This window comes from Nuphar pumila, chromosome 16, assembly GCF_984573655.1.
Source record: "Nuphar pumila chromosome 16, dmNupPumi1.hap1.1, whole genome shotgun sequence".
Lineage (NCBI taxonomy): Eukaryota > Viridiplantae > Streptophyta > Magnoliopsida > Nymphaeales > Nymphaeaceae > Nuphar > Nuphar pumila.
Window position 1 is genome coordinate 57,279,399 of NC_143264.1, and position 24,948 is coordinate 57,304,346.

The 24,948-nt window shown below is 38.2% G+C and overlaps 1 protein-coding gene across 3 annotated transcripts in view; it reads right to left on the minus strand.

Moving 5' to 3' along the window:
• Window positions 1–18,250: 18,250 nt before the first annotated feature.
• The window catches only part of LOC149813265 (single-stranded DNA endonuclease family protein), a 101,962-nt gene continuing 95,264 nt past the window's right edge, over window positions 18,251–24,948 (minus strand). For 2 of the 3 annotated variants that reach the window (XM_089991605.1, XM_089991603.1), the window contains 2 exons: window positions 19,330–19,485; window positions 18,251–18,624 (listed from right to left, as the gene is read on the minus strand). In XM_089991605.1, coding sequence (XP_089847731.1) covers window positions 18,255–18,624; window positions 19,330–19,485 — 526 coding nt within the window. In that variant the 3' untranslated portion in view covers window positions 18,251–18,254. The remainder of the gene's footprint in view (window positions 18,625–19,329; window positions 19,486–24,948) is intronic. The other variant, XM_089991604.1, reaches the window with a different exon arrangement.

The window sequence follows — 24,948 nt, forward strand, 5'->3', positions numbered from 1 at the left end:
AATAATTATTTTTTTCTAATATACATATAAATATATATGATATTAATTTTATATATATAGACCCCTTTATGGGTCCTGGATCTGAAACTTAGATCCTAGGCCCAATTCAAACAAATTACACATTATATATAAAAAAATTCAAATAATTATTAGAAAAATAAGGTTATTACATTCCTACCCCCTTAAAATAATTTTGCCCTCAAAATTAGAACGTACCAAATAAGTGTGGGTAGTGTTGACACATATCCGCCTCAGGTTCTCAAGTGCAATCATCCAGCCCGTGTTGCTGCCAGCGCACCTTCACAAACAGAATCATCTTACTCTATAGCGTCTTCTTTTTATGATCCACAATCTCCACAGGTTTCTCCTCCGTTATCAAGTCAGGTTGTACCTCGATCGCCTCATAGTGAATCACATGTGAGGGCTCAGGTACATTCTTTTTCAACATCGAGACATGAAATACATTGTGGATTTGCGAAAACTGAGGAGAAAGTGTTGCTCAATAAGCGGTTTTCCCGACTCTTTCAAGAATCTCAAAGGGTCCGACATACCGAGCACTCAGCTTCCCCTTATTTCCAAATCGGAAGACACTCTTCGTAGGCGAAATCTGAACAAACACATGGTTGCCAACCTCAAAACTGAGCTCTCTGCGTCACTAATTGGCATAGCTCTTTTGCTTGCTTTGTGCTGTAATCAATCTTTGTCGGATCAAACGCACATAGTACGCATAATGCTGGATAATCTATGGAGACTCCACTGCTTTCACTCCAACCTCATCCCAACACACAAGAGATCTATAGGGTCGGTCGTACAAAGCTTTATACGGGGCCATGCCAATACTGTCATGAAAACACTTATTGTATGAAAACTCTGCAAGCTTCACATGTTTGTCCCAATTGCCTGCACAATCCAAACACACACTCTTAACATATCCTCGAGCGTTTGGATTATACGCTCTGTCTGCCTATCCGTCTGTGGGTGAAAAGCAGTACTAAACTACAACGTAGTGCCTAAAGCCTTCTAAAGCTGATGCCAAAATTGAGATGTGAAATGAGGATCTCAATCTGACACTATCGAACGTGGCACCCCGTGAAGTCTAACAATCTCGTCCACATAGAGATCAACCAAGCTCTCTAAACTTTGACTGATTCTGATCGGAAGAAAATGAGCACTTTTCGTCAAGCAATCTACTATCACCCAAATGACATCTCACTGTCGTCGGGTCTTAGGCAACCCTATGATGAAATTCATCGAGATGTCATCCCATTTCCACTTTGAAATCTCAAGTGGTTGCAGAAGTCCACCGGGTTGCTGATGTTCAATCTTCACCTGCTGATAGATGAGACACTAGGACACAAACTCCAAGATGTCCTACTTTATCATATTCCACCAGTAAGTCCTCTAAAGATATTTAAACATCTTGGTGAAACCAAGGTGAACGAAGTATCTAGACCTGTGAGCTTCACTCATCAGCTCCTCTCGCAATGCCTTCGAAACCCACCATCTGTCTCCGAACATGATGGTTATGTCCTCCTCTCGACAAAACTATGCTTCTAGCTTTTGGGCACTCTCGCATAACTTCTCAAAATCCAGATCGACTGACTGAAGTTTCTTAATCTGATCTATGATCTTTGGGCGTGCTTGCATCCCTGCATAGAGGATGCATCTAGAGTCATCAGCAAAAGGTTGCCATCTGACGAACTCTTCGACCAGATCTCAACTGCGTCCAATCATGCTAGCTGCTGTGATCGATGCCTTTCTACTAAGTGCATCCACCACCACATTCGCCTTACCAGGATGGTAAGCGATGGAGAAATTGTAGTCCTTCAAAAATTTCAACCACCTACGCTGCCTCAGATTCAAATCTTGTTGAGTGAATATATACTTGAGGCTCTTGTGATCGGACATGACCTCAAATTGTTCTCCATAAAGGTAGTGACGCCAAATTTTTAATGCGAAAACCACTGCTGCCAACTCCAAGTCATGCGTGGGGTAATTCTTCTCGTGCACCTTTAGCTATTGAGAAGCATATGCTATGACCTTTCTATGCTGCATAAGGACACAACTCAGTCCGATCCTCAAAGTATTGTTGTACACAACAAAACCACTCATACCAGAAGGCAACGTCAAAATTGGTGTCATGGTCAACCTCTTTTTTAACTAGTGAAAGCTATTCTCGTATCGAGGTGACCACTCAAACTTCACTCATTTTTACAACAATCGAGTCATAGGGGCAACTATATGCGAGAAGTCTTGAAGGAATCGACAATAGTATCCTGCTAATTCCAAGAAACTCTTGATATCAGTCACCATCTTCGGTTACTCCCATGACAAAACGGCCTCCACCTTGGCTGGATCAACTTCTATGCCCCTCTCAGATATCACGTGATCGAGAAACATCACCCTATCAATCCATAACTTGCACTTAGAGAACTTGGAATAGAGTTAATGTTCTCTCAATGTTTGTAATATGTTTCGTAGATGCTCTTGATGCTCTTTCACACTCTTCGAGTAGATAAGAATGTCATCGACGAACACGATGACAAACGAGTCCAGCCATAAACTGAAAGCCCGATTCATCAAGTCCATAAACATTGTAGGGGCATTGGTGAGTCCAAAGGACATCACCAAAAACTCATAATGCCCATATCTAGACCTGAATGCTGTCTTCAGAATATCCTCTGTAATAACCCCAACTCATACCCCTTGAAAATGGAGATTCTTTTTTTAAAACAGTGCGGAAAACTTCCCAAAGACCTGGGGTCCTCACAATTCCAATTCTAACTGAATAGACAAACACCACAAAAAAACTTATAATCATCATCCATAAGACCCAAAACAACCTCTTTATTTATGAATCAAGAATCAACTCCAAAGACAATGTTTACTCAAAAGAAAGTAACGAAATAACTGACTGAAGCAAAAGAATGGAAAAGAATAGTAGACTAAAGACAAAAAGAAAGAGTCACTCTGTCCACTAATGAAGTTGTCAAAAATCAAGTGTGACCCTCGTGCTGCCTAGTAGCTGCCGACTTCACTGATCACATGTCCCTGAAAAAAACCAATAAAGTAAGGTGTCAGAATCAAAATCCTGAGCACAACTACTTCTTAGTGAAACAGGTGAGACAAAGGGGTTAAGATAAGATATCATGCAACCTTTAAGGAAAATGCACACAAAACAGTTTATCGCATTTAAAAAATTCCCATGCAACAATTATAAATGCTAAGCATGCAGAAACATTAAAGAGTAGCAAGTAACAAAACTTCAATATGCAATAAGAAGTAAACATTACACACTCACCATCATGTAATGATTGAGAGAACAATTAAAATATGCATGATCTAATGCATAGCAGAAAAATGCATGATTTCTGTGCAATACATGAATCATTTTGTTATTTTTCATTTAAGTTTTCTTTTTTTTCTATATGCATGCCCTATTAAATGCATCAAACTATACCTTCCTCTTTTTAATTACCATTGCTCGCGGATACACCAAACAGGTACAATTCCAAGGTCAAATTAGGTTCCCAGGGTAGCTTAGCACACAATTTGTATTTTATTACTAGGTTCAAAACTTAGCCCTCGACCAAATTACCTTCGAAACATTAGACCTCCACATCTAATGTCGGGGACACAAGGGACACTCCACGCCCACAAGTGTTACTTTCTTGGTACAAAAAATAACAGTTGTGTCAAAACACACCACCCCCAGGTAAAGTGGCGGACTCTTCCTAAAATTGTGGCCAGAAGAAGGAACCTCAATATCGGGTTCAAGGTACAAAATAAAGTACATGGAGTTTTTATATCCTCACAGTCTCTCCAAGACCGGATCTCTAAGATCCTCATTCTTCAGATGGGAGATCCTAGAACGTATATTACATTGTTTTTTATTATATATTTTATTCAAAGTCAATTCTTTCAGTTTTGCAACACTATATGCAAAAGTAAAGGTAAAAGCTCGCATCCACCCCTGCGAGGACCCTTACGAGACTGCAGCCTGTGAGGACAACTAGAACAGTGTAGTAGTGTGCAATGCCAACTTGTGTGGTTTAAGTGATGCATTAACATATATATAAAAAACAACAATCAAATCTAAGGCTCTCCAGGCTGGTGATGGTCCATTTAGGCCATCGATGCATCACATCTCAAAACTAAAGTAATGTGTTATTTATAACACCAAACTTATGTGCCAAATGCACGTGCACCCATGCAAAACAAAGCTATTCATACGCATGTAATTTCTCAAATCATATACATCCTTATCATGTGTAATTCTTGCATCAACATACATGTATCCATGCCAATGCATACTCAAGTCGATGCATGTTTTCATTTAAGTGAGCTTACTCATGTGAATACATATTCCCAAACTGTATTTCTGTTCATGTTGGTTGCTTAATCTCAACTAACATTGCATATGCATATCGTTATCTGTTTCCATCATGTGCACACCTACTTGTAAATGCATGTTTTCGTTAAAAGAACCATCAATTGCATGTTTGTTTTCAAGTATGTGTAACTATCAATGCACTGTTTCTGTTTGGAGTATCACATGCACCTCAACACAAAATTCTTATCAAGTATCACCATACTGCTAATGCAGACTTTTGTTGAGTACAAGGTTAACTTTTACATAATTTGGTCAGGGACAAACAACCTGTAAACACCCATTCTTAATACATATATTTACATGTATTTGAAGAACCAGGGTCTCTTTTTATCAGCAGGTTCACACCCAGTCAACCCAGTCGACTGGGGTCCCGTCTAGGCCCAGCTGACCCCAGTCAGCTGGGTCAGATCTATCAGCCCTGGGCCGAACCTGGCAACCAGGTGGATGACTGTACCTGCCCAGTCGATTGGGGCCTGACAGCACCTGCACTGGTCCAGCCCAGGCCTGTGCGTGCTATCAAGGCTGGACAACCACCCATTCATCACTGTGTATGTGTATTCTAAAAGAGACAAATACACAATCATACATATATGTCAGGATGCACTAACATAGGGAAAGTATGCAGCTAATCATTCAACCATTTTGAGTTAGTTACACACCTACACAGGATAAATTTTTCATGTATAAAATAAAAGGAACTGTGAAGGAAATTGGAATTAACATATATGCATACGATATGTCAATTAACATGTATGCATACAATATGTCTTGATGTGGCTACTTGTTTCCATATCTTTCTTTTCTACTAAACAACCTGACCTATACACAACACAGATTTTTTTTGTAATACCCGTGTCACAGGCCAGCGCCTAGCCGACTGGGTCGGTTGGGCCTGCTATGGCCCTGCCCAAACAAGCACAACACCCAGTCGACTGGACCTGTCGCCTACCACCAGCATGCTGGCAGTCAGCAATATCGAAGCAAAATATTTTTTTTAATTACATGCCCAGCCGATCGCTCGGTTGGGCCTACTATCATGGATGAGGCCTGATCGGCCAACCGAACCGAGTTCGGTTGGTCCATCAACCATCATCCACGAATTCAAGATGGCCCAAAGAAAAAATTTCTTATTGAAAAACAAATAAAATAGAGAAAATACAAGTAGATAACAGTGGAAAACGTGGATCCACTGCTCCTCCATGGATTTCCATCAAAAGATGCATGGAAATTCAACCTCCACCCGATTTCTCATCAGTTTGAAGAAGAGGTACCCATACCTTTAGAGGAAAATACAAAAAGAGGGTTGTGGAAGGTGCTTGGCTGAGCAAGAATGCCTTCACCCTTCTTCTTCTACCTACTTCTCTCTCCCTTTCTTTCTCCCTTTTCTCTCTTTTCTTTTTCTCTTTTCTCTCTCTCTTCCTTTCTTATTTTTTTTTCTCTATGAGCAAATGAGGGAGAAGGGCTGCTGCCCCCCCTCCCCTAGAGAGTTTCCAAAGATAGGTTTCTCTCTCTCTCTAGGGAAGTTTCTAAATTTTATGAGACTCCCTTTTTTTTTATTTTGACTTTTTAAAAGATTTGGAAACCTCTAGTCTCCTAATTAATTAAGGAAGAGGGTTAACACTAACCCCCCTTAACCCAAATCCCGAAATTAGTAAAAATTAATAAATTAATTAATTAATGTTTTTGAATTTATTTATTCTTAAGTATTTAAAAGCTTCCAAAATTGGTCATATTGACCATGGAGACTTTTTATATGAGATTAACTTCGATTTAAAGCCCCTAACTGAATTTAAAGTTATAAAAATGTTGGGTTTGGATTTGGATCCAGATCTAGATCCAAGTTCCAAACCCAATTTTTTTTTGGAGTAAGACCCGGATCAAGTCCAGTTTTTTATAGGACCTAACTAGGACCCAAATCCATAAAAAATCGGATCCTAGGCCTTGGATCCAATCTGATCCAACTCCGGATCCGTTTCGACAAACTGTTAAAATTTTAGAAAAACACAATTTTCGGGCCAACTGGAACTCAAATCCAGAAAAGTAAAATACCATCGCGCTCAGAATTCCAAGACGCATTCAATGATATATGACATGAATACCAAGCTTTGAATTTTGCCCGAAAATAACTCAAATTTTACTTGAATTTTGCTTAAATTTAAAAGTCAAAATTAAAACCCTTTACTACGTTTCGATTGGCTCGCCTCAACCTTGTCAATGAGACTTGGGTCAAACCCAAACTCTAAGACATTGGTCTAAAACTCGAGCCTCAACCGATTTTCCTACCAGATAGCCAAATTTCAAAAATTTCATGAATTGACTAAGGACTAAAAAAATATGCGATCTTACAGCCTCCGTCTTGATTCTCAATTGATGGTACCCAGAACGAAGGTTGATCTTTGAGAACACCCTTGCTTTTCTCAGCTGATCGAACAAATCATCGATCCTAGGCAATGGGTACTTGTTCTTCACTGTCACTTGGTTTAACATACGGTAGTCGATACAGAGTCGCATTGAACCGTCCTTCTTCTTGACAAAGAGGACCGGTGCACCCCAGAGAGACACACTCGGCCTGATAAAACCTTTGTTAAGAAGTTCCTGCAATTGATTCTTCAGCTCTACTAACTCTGCAAGTGCCATACGATACAGGGTTCGAGAGACTGGTGTCGTACCAGGCACTAACTCAATTGAGAACTCAATCTCTTAATGTGGAGGCAAACCTGACAAATCCTCGAGAAAGACATCTGAGAACTCACGAACAACGTCTAGCTATTCCAAGGGTGTTGCTTGACTGTCCTGAGCAGACACATTGGCCAAGAACACCATACAACCCTGCTTGTGGTACTTGGAGATCTTAAATGCAAAAACAATCTTCACTTCGCTTGCCGTTCTGGTCGAATAGAAAAACAACGCAGACAAATCTGGATGCTCTAAAATAACTTTTTTGCCCTGACACTAAAGGGTAACATTATGTCTGGATAACCAATCCATACTCAGAATGACATCATAAAATGTCATATCTAGTATGATCAAGTCGGTAGACAGTTCATGCCCCTCGATAACAATACAAATTGTCGAAAAATATTTTCCACAGAAAGATGATGCACCCATAGGTGACATCACATCAAGAGCTCTGTCAAGGCTAGAAGGAACCAACTCGAGCAACATTGCAAATGAAGCAGAAATAAAACTGTGGGTCACACCCGAATCAAACATCACAAGTGCAAAGTGGTTGATGACTAAGAAGATACCTTCAATCAGGTCAGTCTGATCACCCTGAGTAGCTGTTGTAGCCACGTAGACTCGCCTGTTGGTCCTGTGTTGACACTGCTGCTGCTGAGGCCTCTATTGTTGTTGCTACTACTGTTGTCCTCCGTGAGCCACTGGCTTGTTCAGACAAAATGGAGCAATGTGCCCTGGTTGCTGGCACTGAAAACAGACCCCCTTGAACATAGGGCAAAATCCCAGTTGATGGATCTTGTCGCACTTGTGACATACTGGTGGGGCCTTTCCCTGTTGCCTCTGTTGCTGGGGTCGACCCTATTGTCGTCCATCGCGGGTTCTCTACTTATTGCCGCCATGCACCTTCTCGCTTGAAGGTAGGTTCTTCTTCATCCCGCTCGAAGAACCACCTCTGTTGCCACCTCTCTTCTAAAATATGGTCCTGGGCCTCTCCCAGTCCTCTGTCAGGACTATAGCTGACTCGATCACGTTGGCCAAGGTAGTAGGTCGACTCATCAGCACTCGAGTCTGTAGTCCATCCTCCAACGCACGTACGTACATCATCGCCCTAGCCTTCTCATTCTTGAAAAGGTTCGGGCAATACATTTCAAGGCTCCGAAATTTAGTGGTGTAGTCCACCAAACTCATGGTCCCCTGAGTCAAGTTGAGGAACTTCTGCTGCATCTGCTCCTCAGTGTAAGAGGGAAATTGTGCATCCAGAAACTCCTCTCTGAACACCTCCCAAGAAATCTCATTCATATCGATAAACTTCACCCTTCACAGGGTGTCCCACCACTTCTTAGCATCGCCTTTCAGATAGTACGTGTCAAATGGTGTCTTTCTATCCTCAAAAACATGTAGAAAGTCAAACTCTCGCTCCATCTCCTTGACTCAGCTATCTGCTGCTTTTGGGTCAACCTTGCCCACAAAAATCGATGGGTCCAACTTCAAGAACCTCTCAAAACAAAAGCCTCCTACGTTTAAAATAACCTCAACAGGAGGGTCACGCGCAACTGTCTGCATGGCTGGCTGCACAACCTATGCCGCCTACACAGCTTGTGTCACCTGTGCAGTCTGTGCCGCCTGTATGGCCTGTGTTGCCTGCACCGCATGTGCTGTCTGTGTCACCTATGTCGTCATGGTCTCGATCAGGGTGTGGATGACCTCCATCATGAAATCCCTCTGCTCCTACCAGTTCGCGGGCGCACCAGTGAAAGACGAAGCACCTCTACGTGAATACGACATCTACAACACACATAATTTTTGCATAAAATTAGACCTTTATCGATCTTACTCTCTTGGGGTTGATCTCGAATAATAATCGTTCATACAATTACATCAAAATTCTTAATGCATATTATAAGAGAATTACTCATGAATATAAACAAGTATAAGAGATTCAATGCTTAAATAAGAGTATTAAATAACCTTACCAGTAAAGAAGACTGCTCTGGAGTACGAGGCACGACTTGCTGACACTTCAGGATAGGGCTCAATTACCAAGAGTAAAAACTTAATACTCAAAGATGATAAGAGTGTAAGATATTATGGTTGCTCTTATACCAAACCTGTAACGACCCCAACTCATACCCCATGATAATGTAGATTTTTTTTTAAACAATTACGAAAATCTTTCCAGAAACCCAAGGCCTTTATAATTTCACTCCCAATTGGATAAAACAACCAACTATAATAGAACTTATTGTTATCATTCATACCAAACCAAACCAAACCTGTATTAAATAATAAGTGATAAGCCTCAAGACAATTACATAAATGAAGAATTCAGAGTGCAGTAACTACTAAATAAAATGAAAATAAAATAAAAGAAGACTTCGCCACGCTATCCATCTGTGATCTGTCTAACAAGTGTGTGGCACCATAAGTTTCTCAAAAGCTAGTCGCCTCACTGGTCACCTATGGCTGTAAAAAAACCATAAATAGAGACTATCAGAAATCTGAAGAATTCTACGTACAAATCATTCTAATAAAATAAATGAGTATAAAGAATACATATAAGATTCCATACAATAATTCAGAGAAATGCAATTATGACAATTACATAATTTAATTTAGCATTCATGCAACATGGAGCATTTATTAAATATGAAAAAACATTAATCAATAAGAGGGATCACAATTTAAGTAAACAAGTTATTTAACATGCATTATAAATTAAACATCAAGCATCCATCAACATGTAACAATTAAAGGAACAGGTAAAACATGCATGTTCTAATGCATAGTAGGATTATGCATGATTTATGTGCAATGCATGAACACTTTATTGTCTTTCCTTGAAGTTTTACTTTCCATATGCATGCCCTATTAAATGCATACAATTTAAGTTTTTTTTTTAATTACCGTTGCTCGTGGATACACCAAACAGGTGTAATTTCTTGAGGTCAAGTTAGGTTTCTAGGGTAACTTAGCACACAAGTTGTATTTTATTTATTGAGTTCCAAACTTAGTCCTCAATCAAATCACTTTCGAAACATTAGACTTTCACATCTAATGTCGGGACACTAGGGACCTCCACATCCAATAGTGGCACTTTCTTGGTATACCAAAACAACAGCTATGTCGAACACACCACCCCCACGTAAAGTGGCAGACTCTCCCTACAATCGTGGCCAGAAGAAAGAACCTCAATATCGAGTTCAGGAGTCAAAGTAAAGCACACAAAGGTTTTGTATCCTTGTGGTCCCCCAAAACCGAACCTCTAAGATGCCCATTCTTTCAATAGGGGATCTCAGTACATATATTACATTGTTCTTATTTATTATCTTTTTATTAAAAGCTAATTATTAAGTTCTGCAATTTGATAGGCAAAAGCTCGTATCTACCCCTGTGAGAGTCACCACGGGACTCTCGCCCATAGAAACACATAGAACAGTGCAATACAATGCAATAAAAATAAATATGATTTTTGCGATGCATTTAGAAGTGAATAAAGAAAGAGCAAACCATAGCTTGAGGCCTACCAGTCCCACGATGATTCATTTTGATCATCGAGGCACCATATGCAAAAACCATAATCACATGCCATATATGAAATAAATTACATGCTCATTTGAATGCACATTCGTATAAGCAAATCGTTGACTATGCACATGACACAAAAATATTCATGCATATGTATTATTTCATTTCATATACTAGTGACAAATAAATTTTCATTATATGCTCAACTTTAAAATCAATTGCATACTTGTATTGCAGACACCATCACATCAAGCATAATTTTCTTAAGTGTGCATACACTTGTCAATGCATGAGTCTCTTTGAATGCATGTACTCATGTAAACATTGCATATGCATAGCTAATGCATGTACAAAATCTAATTATGCATAACCATAGCAGTGTATGTTATGAATAAATTCTGCATATACTTAGTAAATGCATCTTTCTTTTCATCAAGTGTGTTGGTACCTATCAATACACTGTCCCATATATACGTACCTCAATGCACACTCACTTTAATGATACTAAGATGAATATTAAATACATACACAACACTTGCAAGAGAGAAAAAATTATAACAGAATACCAAATCACATATATACATTTTATTTAGACATGTATGTGCATGACCCAATCATATTTTGCATAACACAGCAACATGCATGGCTAAACAAGGTTTTGCATAACACAACACATACATGTCTAAATAAAATTTTACACAGCACACTGTTAAATACTCAGTTCCACTTTTTTTTTTTCTGTCTGAAGATTTCACCTAGCTGACCCAGTCGATTGAAGCTTCAAACAGGCTCAACTAACCTTAATCAGCTAGGTCGGGTTTGGTCAGCCCCGGGCCAGACTGCCTGCCAGGCCGGCTGGCCATAGCAGTCCTGCCAACTCTGTCGGTTGGGCCTGATAGCCCATGCATAGGCCCCAGTCCAGGCATGTGTGCTATCATGGCTGAACAACCACCAAAAGAAATTTTATTATTAACATTTTTTTTATTTCAAGAAACGTGACCCAACCGACCAGTTGGTTGGGTCTGGCATACAACCACACCCTCCCAACCAACCCAGTCGGCTGGGTCAAACACATAGCCCAACCGACTAAGTCAGCTGGGGCTGATTGCCCAAAGGCTCATTCAACGTCAGGTCGGCTAAGCCCAAACACCTTAACACCTTTTTTTTTTAACAAACGTGACTCAGGCCTGCAACCAAACCACCCAAACATGCAGTTATAGATTCTTTCTTTCTTTTAAAAAAAAGATGAAAAAGATACCAGAAACCAACCATGGGGATGATCCATGGGTCATCCTCCATACATCGTGGAGGAATCCACCATGAAAAATGTTTTCCCCATGGATTCCATCCCCCAAAGGCATAAAATTGAACTTGTGTTCAATTTTTCATCTATTTTCAAAAGAGGAGACATGTACCTTATAATCGATGCTTGGGGGTTGTTGTTGTTGCGAAAACAAGATTTGTTGGCCATCGATCCTCTATCGTGAATGGGGGATCGGGAGGGAGAGGGAGAAAGACAGGGAGATAGAGAGGGAGGAGGAAGAGGGGAGAGTGGAGAGTGGAATTCCGGCCGCCAAAATCGAACTCCTGTTGCAGAAATTGAAAAAAAACCCCACTTACCAACCAAGATTTGAAAACTATTTTGAGTTCCATGGCAGCCGAAATTCCCAGTCAGTCAATCTGGGGTTTTCGGTAGTCATAACACCCCCCTGTAACCCGAATCCAAAACCCTATTGCATCACCCCCCCTTCTTAACAAAATTTTGAAACCCCTTTTCCCCGATTTGGGGGTTCTTGGAATCCCACACACACATGAGCATACTCAATAACAAAAAATAAAAGGTATATAATCCTACCTTAACCGGTGAGAGGAGGTTGCTCCAGCGAGAGGAAGGTTGCTTCCACCGACCTCAGTTGCTCTGGCGCCACGAAGGGGTTCGAGAAGGAGAGGAACAAGGAGACAAAGAGAGAAGGAGAATGAGAGGGGGAGAAAGAGGTTCGAGAGAGCCCCTTAAATAGGCTGGTGGCCCCCAAAAAGGAAGGAGGGGATAGTTTCCCCCATTTACTTTGGCGGCCTTGCACCCCTCCCAGCTTTCTCATAACGTTAGGGTTTTGAATCCTAACGCCTTTCCCCTTTCCTCCCAGTATCGGGTTCAGCCCTATAGTGGCTGAACCCTATAACCTTTTGTTTTTTTTTCACGGGGCACGACCCGGGTCTAGACCCGAGATCCGGAAGCCAACCCCGAGTTGGGTTTGTGCCTCATTCAAGTGATGTGGATCCACAAGTTGGGCCCAAATAGATCTAACTATGGATCCTCAAGTTAGATTGGTATTTTTATTTTAAATATTTATTAATAATTATTTTTTCTAATATACATATAAATATATATGATAATATATATATATATATATATATATATTGACCCTTTATGGGTCTTGGATCCGAAACTTAGATCCAAGGCCCAATTCAAACAAATTATGCATTATATATATATATATATATATATATATATATATATATATATATATATATATATATATATATATAATTCAAATAATTACCATAAAAATAAGATTATTACAGAAAATCCTACTGATAGGCAAAAATCGAACAATTTTGCAAAATTGTTTCTCTATGTATAGACAAGTTAATATGATTAAGATATAACTAAATACTGTTGGTTTACACAAAATCAAATAACTTAAAGTTTAACAATTACAAATTTACATTCAATACATGAGCTTCATTATAAAGTTATAGTCAAAGTTTAACTTGATTCATTCAATTATAAAGTTTAACTTGACCCATCCAATTACAAATATAATTTAACTTGATCTATTACGAAGGTGCATAATTGTTCACTGGTTAGCTAGTTGGACAATCTTTCGGCACCTCTCTAACTAATGTTTACACCTTTTCATTATCTTTCACAACCTTAGAAGCTCTTTTCTTCATGTGCTTGTAGAACTTGATCATATGATTCCTTATATATGTGATATTTTACTGAAAATAACCCTTTATTAGCTAACTAATTATAGCGAACATCTCAAACTAGTGAACAACTGACATGTAAACACATACCTGCATGAAGTTCAATCTCCAGTTTTTGTCCAAGTACTACATATATTGTATGACAAATATAGCACAGTCATACCCGTAAAACGAGAAAATACCAAGTGAAAAACATGTATATGTATGAAATGAGTTTACAAATAAATGCAAAGTAATTACTCATTTTTTTTGTTGAAAAATACTTTATATCCTCCACGCCGTCCAATCTTTGTAATAGCTGAACCAAAATTGAGCTAAAAAAAATGAATCTACAATGCATGCATGAAAGGAAGATAACAAACATACACAAAAAGGAGATAAAAAACATACACAAAAAGCAAGTACATTATTGAGTAAGTTATGTTATCGTACAGTTTGTTTGAGGTTTTTATATGCCAAATATGTGTTCGCTGTACAATTATATAGCCTGAAGTCCTTTTCTTTCATGTCCATTTCTTAAAGAACACATTGTGCGTTGCCCCCAGTTGAAAAGAATTAATAGCTTCAACATAAATCTAGTGTAACCAAATTGTGCATGTGCAAATTTATTTGTAATTTTGCAAAGTTGTGTAAAAGCATACCTTGTTAGCATCAAGAAAATGATACGGCAAGTTGTTGCTCTCTAAGTAGTTAGTTGCCCTACCTTGTTATCCTTTAGTTGCGACAATTTGCTATGAACAAACAAGGTTTATCAGTTAGTTTTTATTAATCGGTAGTAAAACAATATAAACATGCTTTTATAATTCACAAAGAAATACGGGGTAAGGTAAAGGGTCTTCAGCTAGTTGTCTCTTTTTTTGTCCTCATTGTGAGCCACTTGAAGTTTTTTTTGAATCTTGCTAGATGGTACATAGTAAATCCACTACTGTAACAAAAGAAAAAAATAAACAAATTAACGTGCAAAACTAACACTTACATCACTTGCAAAGAAAGTTTCTTTACAAAACATTGGATATACACACAAAGAAGCAATTCATTAAAAAACACTGGATATATATGCATATTGTTATTCGTGGTGGTGTCTGTTATGGTCAACCTCACCATATACATTGTACTTGTATGGCACAACATTCTTGTGTTTTGTTCTCTGTCTATTAACTTCAAGTCACTCTGCTTTGTGAATCACTTTTGGTGGATAGACAACTATAAAAGTAGGTGGAGCGATATGTGAGATATTATTTGTCATCGCGAAGAATGAATATTGATTATATACAACTCGATAAGATTCAACTCTGAACAAATCCTCTGGTAGGTTTTCCTCATACAAAATGCATGTGATCTCATGTTTGTAAGGAATCTTGTTGACATGTCACTCTTTACAAGAGCACAAGCGCATATGAAGATTAATACTATAACTGTGAGATGAGTCACAAGCTTCATACCATTGTTGGAGTCACTACTTGTACATGTATTTTTTGTGCCTTTTTCTTTAATTCCTCTAGATTTTCTTTTACCTTTGCCACCACAATGTCTTTCATATGTTACCCCTTAATCTTTATTTTCTCAAACAGTTTCATCAATATGAGACAGAGTTTTTTAATAAGTGGAATCAGGAGATTGTCACGTATGGTGAGGATCCATGAATTGAAGCTCTTCGCTATATTAGATGTTAAGAAGTCATATCCTTTCATTGAAAAGTGATATTTAGCCCAATGTTTAATATTCACGTCAGTGCCAATATACTTGTATTTGTTTGTGCTTTGCTCCTTAACTTTGTCAAGAAAGTAATTGCATTGTTGTTTCGTGGTTGATCGTATTGTACTCTACCAAAGTGCACTAAGTGGTAAACCAAATTTCTTTGAAAAGTTCTATGTCAAATTTTTCATACAAAATCCAACATAAAATGTATATCATGTATGGGAGACAATATGCTTTAAACCTGAATGCCTATCTAAGGTAATTGTTAATATTCTTCTCTCTTTAAACTCATCGAAGTGTATGAATTTGTTCTTTAATACCACTAAAAACCATAAACTCCGCTTACCTTTATGTAATGAATCTTCTAGGAGCAATCAACCATCATATGAGCATTCTTTGTCGTGCATATGATGGTGACTGTTATTACAGTTCTTTAAGAATTTTGCTTTATAGATATTCTTGATCACATGATTTTTTAAAAACTTACGACAATACTGGAGATCATTAAACATTTTGCTCAGAGCAATTTCTCGATTGTTTGAGTGTGCTAATATACTTGGTTCTCGTTTAATGGGTTCAATTAGTGAAAATAAATGATACATGCATGAAAGCAAATGAAGTGATAGATATAATATTTTTTATTTAGTTGGTACAACCGAACAGTCAATGCAAAATCGGATGATATCGATGATAATGAGTAAATCATATTGATAAGAGACGATGAAAACATTGATGACAGTGGATAAATAAGAGCGGGTGAAAGTGATGCACCAATGGCATTGGAGTATGTGAATCCTTAGTTCTCATTCAATTGGTTCTCGTCTGCATTGTTAACATGATCGTTTATATGGAAAAGTCAATCACAAGGATGATACCGTAACCTCCTCAGAATGCAAGAATCGTCGCAAGGGTTCTACAAAAAAGTTCTTTGCAAAAAAAAAATGAGAAGAAAAAACCCTCAAACAAAAACGAGCATATATATAATTCAACAAAATCACAACTATTAAGAAAAATCACATATAACAAAATTTTCAAAATTATTTAAGTATCATATTTGCGATTTTGTTGGTTCCCTTTAAGTGAACTTTGACACATAAATTTATGCAATTTCAGGATATGTGCGAAACCATATGATATTTTTTCGAGAGGTGTTTCACAAATATATTTATGAACAATATTGAATATATGAGAAAAAATTATATTTGTAATTTTGGTGGTTTGTATTTCATCAAAATTTGGGAGCTTGTGAGTTCCTGCATAAAACAATTGTAATTTTTTATTTAAGTGGGTGTTGGACATAACAAACAAGTGGTACAATTTTATCACAAAAAGGCCTAAATTTGCAATTACGATGAGCAAAAAGGTGTTAACATTGTAAGATATTTGTGATTTTGGACATTGAGAGAATATAAAAAATCAAGTCAAATTACCCGTATAGTATCATCATTGTTTTTTTAATGATAAGACATTAAGTTCATACTGCACCAAAACTTTATGATAAAAAATCATATTTCCTTATCAAATTGATTTGATTCAAAAGCATAGTTTTTAAGCAACGATAAACATTTCTTCAGGTTTAAAACAATTAGGAGTTAAAACTGGTTAGAACCTACCAATTATTCTCACCTTCCTTAGCAAGTCAAGTATTTATGATTTGGTGTGTTTCAAATATGATGTTGGAATGCAAATGAATTGGACTGAGAGGCCTCCAATCCGAATATGAAGCATTATTTTCACAAGTGTCTCAAAATAAAAATCTGAATTTTGAATGGGATTTGATTCATATGACCTGTTTCTGTTGAGTTGACCTTGAATTCAAATTGACATTTTAAAATTTATAATTTCACTTGATATCTAATGCACTTGTTCTTTACATGTAAAACACATGTTTAAAACCAATTTTTACCTGACCCATTACTTTCATATAACATTTAAATTCAAACTCACCTCTGATTCATTAGCTAGTGCCACTCGAACCAAACCTAATCTAAACCCGTTTGCACCACTAAAATGGATGGAAGATATGATTCTCGTCGGAGTCTCTCTCTCTCTCTCTCTCTCTCTCTCTCTCTCTCTCTCTCTCTCTCTCTCTCTATATATATATATATATATATATATATATATATATATATATATATATATATATATATATATATATATATATATATATATATATGGAAAACTAGAATATGTTAAACAACCAAACATGTTGGTTGGTATGAATGGAGATTTTCATGTTTTTTCTTTTTTGCAAATCTAACACCGCAAAAAGGATCTTTTAAGGGTTGAAAATCAATAGTTTAGAATTTTCATAAATATTCAAGCACAAAAAACTGTATTTCTGTATTTGATTACGATGATCCAACAGTCACCGTGCCGAATGCATCTTAATTGGATGATCCAAGAGACCGTTTCTATAAAACCAAGCATCTAGATTACATCGGTAAAATTTTTGAAAAAAAAAACTATAAAAATCTTGGTTCATACCAATAAACATATTTTAGTTACCCATATATATATATATATATATATATATATATATATATATATATATATGGGAATGAAACCCTCTCCAATGAAAACCCTTCCAAACCTCATTGAAAATTTTTTGGCATTTTTTTTTAAATTCTGACCATACAAATGTGTTGCATGATTGATTTACTATAAATCAACACTTGAATCATGAAGTTTGGATATAAAAATGGCATTTAAAGCCTAAAAAAATTATGAAAATTGTACGCTGTTGATTTTGAAACTTATAAAAACCTATCCATGCATCGGAATCAAATGGTCCAAGTACTGATTCCTATAAAAACAAGCATATAGATCACATCTGTACGGTCAGAATTTTGACAAAAACACCAAACATCTAATAAAATGTTCATTGGGGATGTTTTCATTTACCTATATAAATACACACACTACATTGCTCCTGTGCTGACAAAGGAAAAAAAAGGGGCAGACTAATTTAAAGATCTTCCTTGATACTGGCCAGAAAGGCCCTCAAATCTCTAGCTCTTCTTTGATGGTCTGATGATGGCGCCTCTACATCAGACTCACTAAGATCAATTACATCAACTTGCTGAACATTAGGCTTACAGGCAACATGCTTACACATACAAATGGGAGGAGAGGGGGTTGAAAGATCAATGACATGAGCTTCAGAATCATTCAAACCAATACTTTGACACTCACTCCCAAGAGTCAAGTCTTGAAGCTGTATTTCTACTTGTTGCAGCACCAGTTTTTTGTTCTCTGCTCGCTTCATCTTTGCTTTCCGTTGATACTGCCTCTTGGCTCCTCTGGAGACAAACTCAGACAACAATTCTGGGCAAGCACTGGGTGATAGAAAATATGATGTGCCTTAGGAAGACGATGAAATATTGATAGCAGTATACTGTAAAAAACTTTAACCAATGAAGAACATGACGGAGAATGGCATGGGAATTCCCAAACCAGGTGACTTGTTGCACAATGAAGACCCAAGATTATAAGGTCGCTATAATCATGACAGAAATGTGACAACAGAAGAAACAGACATTCTACTGGAAGACTGGCTTAAATATCTCGAGCAACTTAATATCTAAGTTAATTGCATATGCTCACAATATCATCTCCCTCAAACATAACAATTTACATAAGAAAACACTGATCCTGTAAATGCTTACCTATATCAGCATTTGCGCTGACTGACACACAAAATAAGGTTTTCCAAATTGGTAGCCAATAAAACATATAGCTACAAAAAATGAACATGAAGATGGGCCCACAATATACACACCATGTGCCAACCAAATACACAAACCAAAGACCACAAGTACATTCATGACGAATAGTTAATCCTGCTCATAATATCTTCTCTTGCAAAAGTTGAGTTAAGCTTTGGGAAAGCACTGATCCATCTAAGAAAAAACAAATTTGAATTCACAGTCCAAAATCATAAAGCAAACATGATCATAAGTTCACAGAGTGCATCAGGTTCCAAAATTGAAGAGTCAAACTTGGGACAGTACTGATTCTAAAAATACTTAATTCAATGTTACCAAAATCGGTTTGAATTAGCCTGCATAAGTTGATTGGATCTGAACCGAGACATTTTTGGTGTGATATAGACGTATCCGCCAGATTTGGAACGATAATGCCCCTGAATCCTGTTTTTGCCAGAGAGAGAGACTGTGTAGATTCTCGCCAGTTTCTTGCTGTCAATGAGTCAGATCTATTAGAATACAGATCGGATATGGATCCAGTACTGGATCCATATCCATACAGAATAGGTTCATGTGTATTGTACATTACTAACCAGGGGCAATCTTGCCATTGTAAAATATCATTGTAAACCTATTTTATATACTAATGATGTTTTAGTGCAGCACACAGAAAACAAGTGGCTGCCGATTCAAGAAAGTCTCTCCTCTCTTCTCCCCTCCTTCTGGGTATTCACGTGTACGAGGTTCAGGCTGAAGGTACGTGATTTCTCTCATGGTATCAGAGCAGCGATTGGTCTGGGCGTAAAGATATCTTCATCAGGGATCGTGAAAGGGCCTGCTCCTTCTCCTCTTCAGAGGGCCGAGTTCTCAGACAAGATCGTGAAAGGGCCTGCTCCTTCTTCCCTTCAGAGAGCCGAGTTCCTGTACCTGCTCCTTCTTCCCTTCAGACAAGTCGATCTTCAGTCAAGTTACAAACAGGTCACGCCTGTTTCTTCTTCTCTTCAGAGGACCGAGTTCTCAGACAAGCCGATCTTCGGTCGAGTTACAAACAGGTCACGCCTGTTTTATTTTTTTTCTGTCACGCCTGCCGATCTTCAGTCGAGTTACAAATAGGTCACGCCTGTTTTATTCCTCTTTTTTTTTTTTGTTGTCACGCCTGCCTGTTTTACTTCTGAAATAATTCATCTCTGTCACGTCTGTTGGTCTGAAAACTGCTTTGTCAGACTGCTGCTTTATTCTCTTCTACTTAGCCTTGCATTGTTCTATCGTTTTTCCCTTTTCTTCTTGTTACTTCAGTCGAACCCTTTGTTCCACAACAGGAACCGAGTCCTTGTTCTTTTTCTTCTGGAATTTTACTTCCTGTCACGTCTATTTTATCTCTTTCTGCTTCAGCCACAAGTGTTTTCATTTCAACTTCAGTCATTAATACTTCAGGCAAGCCGTGTCTTCCCGTTGTCAACCAGCTACCAATGGATACTTCAGGAAATTCGGGTCTTCCTTCCAGCTTTCTTGGACAGCTAGTTTCAGAAAAATTGACTACTAACAACTACCTGACTTGGAAAAGGCAAATTGCCCCTTTTATTCGTAGTCAAGACCTTTCAGGCCACTTGGATGGGTCTACTCCTATACCTCCAGAATTTATCATAACCGAAACCAAAGAAGATGGAGGATTGTCGAGTACTATTCGCAATCCTGCATTTGTTTCTTGGATGAAGCGCGATCAGGCTCTTGTTGCATACATCACTTCCACATCATCTCAAGAGATATTGATTTCCATTCCTGATGATTGCACATCCAAAGTTTTGTAGGAGGTTTTAGCTCAGACATATTCTCAGATATCAGAGGCTAAAGTGTTGTTCCTCAAACGCGAATTTCAGATGTTAAGAAAGGGGGCAATGAGCATTATTGAATTCTTAAATCAAGTTAAAAGCATTACGGACCAGTTAGCCATGGTTGGATATCCAGTATCAGATAAAGAAAAGGTGCAACAAGCATTGAATGCCTTGGGATCAGAATATCATGTCCTTGTGACCTCCTTATTATGTTTACCTACTTTACTCAGTTTTGAGGAATTACGTGCCAAACTGCTCCAATACGAAATGACTCTGAAGAGCATGTCTGATACTTCAACTGGACAATCATCCACGCATGAGATTCTTGCCACAGGGATGATAGTTGATCGAGCACGAGGAGGACGTGGCAGAGGCAGGGGAACTGCCAACCAGGGTGGACGCGGATTACTACCCACACCAAATTCCACAGCCAGTTTTTCAAGGAATGTTCCCACATGCTATCAGTGTAATAAACGGGGTCACATCAAAGCCAATTGTTGGTTCAACCCGCAGAATCGAAACAGATCGCAAAATAATAGAAATATTGCTACACCAGGAACTGCAGGCACCTTTCGAGTCAGTGATGATTCTAAGGATCTTCTCCTATCTGCGATGGCCAATTTGAACTTGAAACAGAATGATGATGGAATATGGTATGTTGACTCCAGGGCAGCGACTCATGTTACTAGCAATGCAGGTAAATTCTCTACTTTGGTTCCCTATTCTGGAAAATCTAATATTGTAACTGGAGATGGGACTCACCACCCTATTTCAAACATAGGCAATGTCCTTATTCCTTTGACTGAGTCATCTATTCCTTTATCTGATGTTGTTCATGCACCAAATATAAAGAAAAACATTGTCTCTGTATCTAAACTTGTTGACTCTACCAATTCATCTGTGGAATTTACTCCTACTTCTGTCTTTGTCAAGGATCTTCAAACGAAGGAGATGTTCGCTAAAGGAGAGCGACGCGGAAACATGTATGTCTTCAATGAAGATCCAGCCTCCAGTGTCTTGAAGCCCAAGTCTGATCACGTTTCTGAAAATGTCCTAAGATTATCCAAATGTAATAAGCCAGATCTCTGGCATTCTCGTCTTGGTCATTGTAGTCAAGTCTTTATTGAAAAGTTAGTGTCCAATGGTTTTCTTTCAGAGTCTGTTTCAGTTTCATTAAAGAATAAAATATGTTCCAGTTGTCAAGTTTGCAAGAGTCATGTACTTCCCTTTCATCAAATAAATAAAAGATCTTCTATTCCTTTTGAGATAATATGTTCTGATGTTTGGGGGCCAGCTCCCAATCCTTCTTCTTCTGGAAGTAAATACTATGTATCTTTTATTGACAGTTTTTCCCGTTTTACCTGGATATTCTTCATGAAACACAAATCAGAGGTTTTTCTTATCTTTCGTCACTTTCATGCCTATGTTAAAAATCAATTCTCCCAAAATATTCAAATTCTCCAATGCGATGGAGGTGGTGAGTATTCCTCCAAAGAATTTTTAGATTTCCTCAAAGATAATGGGATACATCGTAGAGTTTCTTGCCCGTATACTCCACAACAAAATGGAATTGCTGAGCGTAAACACAGACATATTGTGGAAAGTGCAATGAGTATGATGCATGGTTGTAATTTGCCCATCAACCTTTGAACAGAAGCCTTTCACACTGCCACTCATGTGATAAATCGTCTTCCTATGCCTATCCTTGAAAATCAGTCTCCCTATTATGTTCTCTTTGGTATGCAGCCTAATTATGATGAGTTACGAGTTTTTGGATGCACATGTTATGTACATGTTGACAAATCCATGAGAAACAAATTTCAAGACAAAGCCTCTATATGCCAGTTTGTAGGTTATGCAGATGAACACAAGGGGTACAGGTGTTATGACCACATCAATAAACGGATCAGAATTTCCAGAAATGTTGTCTTTGATGAAAATAGCTTTCCAGAAAATAAAGCTAATTATGATCGTGAATATGGTGATATGGCTGATAATTGGTATAATCCATGGCTCAGTGCTGAACTTATTTCGCATACTACTGAATGTACCACTTTGGCTCCTGAAGACATACATAATGAGACGGTTTCAGATAAGGTGTCGGAAACAGAATGTCAGAGATACAAAGGCAATGTCTACACCAGAAGACCTAGAGCGCAAACAGATGCACCTGTTGGAGAACACATGACATTCCCCAATAACGTGGAAGCCCCAAGAAGATCAAGCAGGATAAGGCACCCAATTGAAAAATGGGTAAGTTACGATAACTTCTCAATGGATTTTCAGATTTTTCTTTCCAAGGTTGAAAAACATGAAGAACCAATTGGATTTTGTCAAGCTGTTCAATCTGACAAATGGATTGAGGCGATGAATGAGGAAATAGAGGCACTTCATGAGTGTCGAACATGGGAAATAGTTGGTCGTCCCCCAGATAAAAATGTTGTTGGCTCAAAATGGGTGTATAAAATTAAATATAAACCGGATGGGAGCATTGAACGATACAAGGCACGTCTTGTTGCCAAAGGTTTCACCCAAGAATATGGTGAAGACTATGATGAGACCTTCAGCCCAGTAGTGAAAATGGGAACCATTCGCATTATCCTCGGCCTGGCCATTGAGCATGGATGGAGCCTTAGTCAGCTTGATGTCAAAAATGCATTTCTTCATGGGGACTTAAAGGAAGAGGTCTATATGGAGCAACCTCAAGGTTATGCAGAGGGAGACCCAAAAGCATATGTATGTAAATTAACCAGAGCATTGTATGGTTTAAAACAAGCCTCCCGGTCATGGTTTGAAAGCTTCTCCTCAGAGATTCAGAACCACAGTTTTATTCGTTCCCAACTAGACCATTCTTTATTCATATACAGGGATGGAATCACTGTAGTTTTCTTATATATGTTGATGATATAGTGGTCACTGGTAATGATCCAGAGCATATTCAACAAATTAAAGTTTTGCTGAGTATGCGATTTAAGATGAAAGATCTCGAAAAACTAAGGTATTTTCTTGGTGTAGAGGTGGACAGACAGGGTGGAGAAATGTCATTAACTCAACACAAATACACTCTTGATCTTTTGGCCAAAGCAGGAATGACAGATTGAAAACCTGTGCCCACACCCAGTGTTGTCAATCAAAAACTCAGCATTTGTGATGGTGAGTTGTATCCCGATACAAGCAAGTATCGCAGTTTAGTGGGCATGTTACAGTATCTTACTTTTACTAGACCAGATATTGTATATTCTGTAAATCAAGTATCTCAGTTTATGCATGAACCAAAGACTGGTCATATGGATGCCATCAAGCGTATTCTCCGATATCTAAAAGGCACGGTGGGTGATGGCCTCAGATATGCTCAATCTTCATGTACAACACCGAAACATGACATATTGGCCTATACAGATGCAGACTGGGCAGGAGACCCAGATGAAAGAAGGTCGGTTTCAGGATACTGTGTTTTCATTGGAAGCAATCTTATCTCATGGAGTAGCAGAAAACAGAAAGTTGTGGCAAGGTCTAGCACGGAGGCAGAATATAGATCTATGGCAGCTACCACAGCAGAAGTAACATGGGTTAGGCATCTCCTTACAGAAATGGGAGAGAGTATCTCAAGCTCAACCCTCATGTGTGATAATAGAAGTGCTGTACAAATTGCGTTCAATCCTGTTTATCATGGACGGACCAAACATATTGAGATTGATCAACATTTCATCAGACAAAAGATAGCAGACAAAGAGATTGAACCGATCTATGTGCCTTCAGAAGACCAAGTTGCTGACATGTTCACAAAAGGTCTCACAAGTAACCGCTTTTGGTATCTGAAGAACAAGTTGCACATGGTTCAATCCCATGCACAACTTGAGGGAGGGTATTAGAATACAGATCGGATATGGATCCAGTACTGGATCCATATCCATACAGAATAGGTTCATGTGTATTGTACATTACTAACCAGGGGCAATCTTGCCATTGTAAAATATCATTGTAAACCTATTTTATATACTAATGATGTTTTAGTGCAGCACACAGAAAACAAGTGGCTGCCGATTCAAGAAAGTCTCTCCTCTCTTCTCCCCTCCTCCTTCTGGGTATTCACGTGTACGAGGTTCAGGCTGAAGGTACGTGA